The sequence below is a fragment of the Medicago sativa genome, chromosome 2 (genome assembly GCF_051527215.1).
Source record: "Medicago sativa cultivar Bolivia chromosome 2, Bolivia_mono, whole genome shotgun sequence".
Classification (NCBI taxonomy): Eukaryota; Viridiplantae; Streptophyta; class Magnoliopsida; order Fabales; family Fabaceae; genus Medicago; species Medicago sativa.
In genome coordinates, this window is record NC_140750.1 from 14,326,566 (window position 1) to 14,333,069 (window position 6,504).

Genomic DNA, 6,504 nt, shown 5'->3' on the forward strand with positions numbered 1-6,504 from the left:
TCGTTTTTATCACAATCACGTAATCACATATAAACGATCCAAACGGTCCAAATTTCATAAATTCGCCGGTAATGACCCGTAATAATTTAAACACACTTAATGACACGTAAATGATCCAAAATAATTCATTTCATATATTTATATAATATTAGTTACATATTGGTCATAAATATCAAAATTACACAATAGGCCACCAAAAAATATGTCGGGGTGTAATACCACCAAAAAATAGGACGAACACCCACCGACCCAAAAGTGTCATAACCTATCTAACTAGACTAGTGATAGTGCATAATCTCCATCTTCATCCATGACTTCGTTCTCTTGCTTTGGCTTTTCCGGGGTGTCCAAAGTAATAGGATTGTGCTCATTTGTTGGTTTCTTTGGCGGCTTTGGCTCCTTAGACATGAGCTCATCGAAGACGGCGTTTCTATCCAAAAACTGAAAAAGCCATTGCTCCGCATCACCAATCTTGTGAGTCATCCACTCCTTAGGAGTCATCATCAATCTTCTCAATATGAAAATAACAAAGTACATGGTCCGTTTTAGGGAGAACTTCGGCAACGACTTTGATCAAAGCGGGGTCCCTATCGGTTACAATCACCTTAGGCATGTTGTGTTTTGAGGTCAAAAGACCAACCAACATCTCAAGTGTCCATATGAAGTTATTCTCTCTTTCAAAGGAAAGAAAGGCAAACGCAACCGAATAGGTCATTTTGGTAGAGGTGACACCAACAATCTCAAATAATGGCATTCGGTATGTATTGGTTTTGTAGGTGGAGTCCATGACCAAAACGGTGGGAAAAGTGTTGAGCATATCAATTGAATCCGGATGAGCAAAGAATAAATCTTCAAGAGTGGTTTCATCGCTATTTGCTCTTGTGAAATAGACATACCGATGCTTCTCCAACTTTGTAATCAAGTATTGCAACTCGGTCTTGTCCTCTCTTTGCCCCTTGCGCCATCTAGTTCGTGCATTATACACTTGCTTGATGACTGTCAAACTTTCTTTGTTTCTTTCCTTCAAATCCGTGAGAATATTCCTAGGCTTTGCCAAGCTCTTTGTCATGTCGATAACTCTTTGCTTCTCCTCCCCTTTTAGTCGACCCGCAAGAAGGTGGCCGGATAACTTTGGCACCAACTCATGGTTGTGAACTCCACAAAGCATTGCAATCCACCATTCTTGTGTTTTTTTTTTTTTAAAGAAGCATTTCAACCTAAACGGACAATTGCACTTCCTTGATCCCGTGCCTTCAAGCTTCGGTTTCTTCCTCGTCTTAGGTGGCTTGTATTCACCACTCCTCTCACATTGCATCGTCATGTATGGCACTATTGTACTAGATTTATCTATAGAAATAGTAAATCCCACCCTAGCCGCTTGTCGACGAACCCAACCAAGCAATTCTTCTCGATCTTTCCATCTCTCGTTTGTTGTAAAAAATGAACCGGTGTTTACTTGAATAACACGAATACCGGTAGGTACCGATTTAGGCTTCTCTTCAAAGTTACCGGTAGGTACCGGTGTTGCTTGATTGTGAAGTATGTGAGCTTCAACTTGAAAAGGAATTTTCACTTTAAACTTCACTTCATTGGTTGGTTTGCCTACGCCGGAACCTTCACCGGAAGCTTTGTTTTTGCCCGGTTTTGGCTCAACGCCATCCTCCACCACATTTTCAACCATGCCACTCAATGTCTACTCAATAAAAAAAACAAAGAAAAAATAAATAAATGACTTGTGCGGTAAGCAAAGCAAGAAAAATTAAGAGGTGAAAAATTTCAAAATCTGGCCAACACACTAGCGTGAGTTAACTCACGCTAGTGTTATCTTCCTACGCAAGTTAACTTCCGCAACACTTACGACTAGCGTGAGTTAACTCACGCTGAGCCCTACCCCCTACTGAAAAACATGACGTGACAGGCACAAAAACCAGGAAAATAGGATGAGTTTTGGGGATACATTACCTGTTCTTTGATGCTTGATGAGCGTAGAAACTTGTTTCCTGACGATTTGCAATGATTTGGAGTTGAGATTATGACCCAAAAATTTGCACTTTTAGGGTTTTTGGAGGTGGAGGGAAAGAAAAATGGTGTTTTGGGCTTGCATGCTGAGTTTTCAACTAAAAACGGCACTTTGCGTGACTTAACTCACGCTACGTGACTTAAGTCACGCTGCGCATGTTAAGTCACGTAGCGCATGTTAAGTTGCGTAGGGGTAATTTGGTCTTTTACTTTGGGAATGAGGGAAATCATTTGGGTAAAGATCAGGATTCTTTTTCTTTCTTTTCTTGGATCAAACATAAGCCCATATAAATTCTTAAATCTATTGCTTCTTGACACCTCCTGTTTTGCTCTTTTTGATCATATTTTCTCTTGCGTTTATTTCTTTCCTTGTGCCACATATCCCTAAAATCGTGTCACGAAATAGCCATCGTGATACGTTTTAGCCAATGTCGAATGAACCTCATCCTGTGCTCCAAATCGTGACACATTTTCAACAATCGTGACACGATTTTGCTTTCTTCAAAATCTTCTATTTTTCTTGCTTTTCTTGCTGCTTAAGCTTGCTTGTGAACTCAAAAATATCATAAAAAGACTCTTAAAATGTGGAATGACAGACTGTCATCAAGAAGTGTAATTCCAAATGCTATATTTCACTTTATTGCAAATAATTCCTTTTGAAAAAGAATTTAACAGGGATACACATTTAACAGATAACCAATGAAAATTTATAATATTTCCACATAAGTACATTTTGTAACTTAAAAATACTAGATTTTTATTGGCAATTTTTATACTAACAATGCATATATTTTTCTATTTGAAAGTATGAATCACATTTGAAAGTAAATATTTTTCTATTTTGTTAAATTGAATGTGTGTAAGATATTTCAGTTTTGAGCTCAGCCTTATTTCGTCTCTCTCAAAAATCAAGGAAATCATATTAGTCCTTAAGAAAAAACTGTAGTCTCTCAAAGAAAGAAATCAGGCCACATTAATCTTACACTATCAATGTAAATCAGTTTTACACTGATCTAACAAAAATTTATTATTTTGTTTTGTCACATCCTCCCACTTTTGTAACTTTAAATTTTTTGTCTATAATCCTTCGATTCTCAATGAAAGGGCTATCAAGAAATTCAGAGATCGGACGGGAGTTAAGTAAAATTTGGCAAAGGATTGTTAAAGCCTAGATTTGAATTCAGATTATTCCAAAAGATTTGTTCTTAACTAAAGTTCGTTATTCTCTTAAACTCAAACCATTCGTCTTTTTTTTACTGCATTTTTAAACTAATGGTATAATATAAGATAAAAAAGAGTGAAGAACCATTAATTAGGTTTTGAAAAACATTGTGAGGTCCAAATTTAGTCTCTAATTAGAATAAAGCAATTTTTAATTCCTGAAAAATGGAAGAAAAACATTGTGAGATCCGCAATAATAATTAATCCTCCCAAGTTGAAAAGAAAACAAATGAATGACAAACCATCCAAAGGAGAATAATAGCCTCCATTCAAATACAATTAATTATATATTATTTTATTGGTATTTTTTGTGACAAATGTGGGAGGATTAATTATGAAATATTTAATCCCACATTTATCATAATAAGAATAAAGCAATTTTTAATCCCTGAAAATTTTGTTATTAAAAATGTTTTCATTCTTTCATGGTCAAATGTGTTATTAATCTTCCATATAAATATTTTAATGAACATCATTATTTTTCTATATTATGCAAATTCTATTTCAAATGTAATAATATAACATAAGAAAAAGAGAGAGCTCCCATATGGTCAAATGTGTTATTAATCTTCCAGATAAATATTTTATTGAACATCATTATTTTTCTATATTTTTCAATTGTATTTCAAAAGTACTAGTATGCCATAAAAAATAAAATAAATAAAAATAGCTTCCATTAGATGTCACTATGCCACTAATTTACTGATAAGTGTGTTATTTTCATTTTACAAATCTCAATTGAATTCTAAAAAAAATGTTCACCAAAAATTAAAATTCTCAAAAAGAATCAAAGTATATTTACAAGTTGAATCAAATAGACTTGTTCTCATTGTTACTTTTTTTTAGAGACTCATTGCTACTAAGACACCGTTTGACCCAACTTTTTTTCAACTTCTCTACATTTTTAAGGAGAAGTTAGGCCAAAATTAAAAACCCAAAAATCAAAATAAATTTTCGCCTGAAATAAAATTTCTCAAATGCAATCCTTCTTCAAACTCCATTTCCACATTTTACGAATTCCTTTGAATTTTATCAAAAGTTTACCAGATTTTAAACTTTTAACACTAAAACATAATTGAACTCATTTACACCGTGAGTGGGAAAGAGTTTTTCCACTGTAAAACTATAATAATTTTGTTTGATATAGTTTGATTTTCATCTTGACCACTTTTAAAGCAAAGTGTGTATGATCGATGATTGTTTTCACAATGCAAAACTTTTTAGTATTTGTGGCCATGATCGACGTTGAAGAAGCATGCATGAGAATATAGTGTAGTTGTGGATCATTTAGAGACTATAATCAGAAAAATGATAAGCCCTAGCAGAAGAACCAGAAAAACCAAAAGCAGCGGAATTATATGGGGTGAAACACGACCTAAGAAAAATGAACCAAAAACAAGCATTACTGCAATAATCAAAATGCCACAATAGCCTCATTGGTCTTAGTTTATATGTAGAGAAGAAAGAAAAAATGATCTTACTTATGCAAACCAGCGGTGGACAAATCCATCTTAATGTTTTCATTGTATATGACTTGACGATTTGTATTAGCTAGGATCGAGTACCCCTTGTATTCTGTTTACTGAAATTTCTTTGCCTATAAACAATATGAATATTTTGCTTTTTAATTTTATGGATGATTGATTCAATCGACTTGGAAGATAACTTCAGAATCAAAGACATGAAGAATGCATAATTAGGCCTAAATTGAAACTGAATTATTTGGATAGAAGGTTTTTTCATCGAATACATGATTTTGTGGTGAACAAGAGAACGGTGATATTACTTTACAACATCAATAAACAAATAAAACTTTTCACTAATCTTCAACCAAGGTTGAATGCAAGGCAAATGCAATTGATAAAGAGAAACGAATGAACAAATCAATTGAACAAACAAGATTTTATTAAACTAAAACCACTTTATAACAATGGATTTACATAGTGTGTGCTTAATTTCATGAAGAATAATCTTCACAATATAAAACCACACACATATGTTTGATTACAAAAACACAAGACTCTACAGACACATACAAAATCTATTACATTGAATGCCTTATTATAATATTAATCAACAAAACAAAGAAGTACATGAAATCATATCATATACCATAGTATTATTATTATTTGTGGCCACCATCGACGTTGAAGAAGCATGCATGGATATTGTGTAGTCATCATTTAGAGCATATTATGAGAAAAATGACAAGTGCTGCAATAACAACAGGAAACACCAACAGCAACGGAATTCCAGGGGGTGAAACAGGTCCCATGAAAAATGGACCAAAAACAAGTATTGCTACAATGATCAAAAACACCACAAGAGATCCAATACCCCATACTTCTGGCTGCTTCATTTTTCCCACACAACAGATGCAAATTACTCCAAGATTAATATATATGTATGTGTGTAATACTACGATGAAATGATTGGTAAATTATGCTATAGTGGCAATTTATATAGTTTGAAGGGGTGAAAATGGTGTGGGTTGGGAAATAGCATCGTTTGGTATTGTGCATCAAGGGGTATAACCGGAACAGTCACAACCTTCCATAGCGTGATGCATTTTAAACTATTAAATGTATAAGGACTTATTTTTAAACGGATACAAATAGTATTTCAATAAATGAAAAAAATTAGGGTTTGACAATGGAATTAATGTCAATACGATTAAAAAATATTCTAATGGTCTTTTAATAATATATTTGATATCTTTTTTGAACAAATATATTTGATATCTTGAATAGGAAAGTTGTTTCATTTTATTATTTTATTGAGAAAAATGCTAAAATTTACAAGAATCTCTCCAAAAAAAATTATTCTAAACATTAGAATAAATTTATTCCAAAAAAATTAGTATTTTTTAACAAAATATGAATTTTTAAGCACTAAAAGCTTAAAAATTCTAATTTAATCCTTCCTTTGTTAGAAAATTAAACTTTTGGAAAAGAGAATTTTATAATGTATTATAAATGATTGCAAAAAAATATTCAAAATTTCAAATGATACACATGAGTTTGACTTAAAAGTCAGAATGTTGTTGGTATGGAGACTAATACGATAAGTCAGAATGTTTAAAGGGACCAAAAACATTTAACCCTAAAAAATAAGTATTAAAATTCACTTATGTTATTGGTTCGATTTTGAAAAGTTAATCAAAACTTGATCTGATCCAAAATATTTTCATAAAACGGCACCCAAACGCTTCCAATAAAAGATGGATTCGTGTAATATTTCGATTTTTTTAACCGGTTGGAGTTT

General features: G+C 32.8%; 1 protein-coding gene and 1 pseudogene across 1 annotated transcript; both read right to left on the reverse strand.

Moving 5' to 3' along the window:
• Positions 1 to 901: 901 nt before the first annotated feature.
• LOC146944805 (uncharacterized) lies at positions 902 to 1,993 on the reverse strand (annotated as a pseudogene).
• Positions 1,994 to 5,127: 3,134 nt separating this feature from the next.
• Positions 5,128 to 5,746, reverse strand: LOC146944806 (uncharacterized). The gene has a single exon (XM_085748805.1). The coding sequence runs from the start codon at positions 5,597 to 5,599 to the stop codon at positions 5,420 to 5,422; it is 180 nt and encodes a 59-aa protein (XP_085604931.1). The 5' UTR covers positions 5,600 to 5,746; the 3' UTR covers positions 5,128 to 5,419.
• Positions 5,747 to 6,504: the final 758 nt, after the last annotated feature.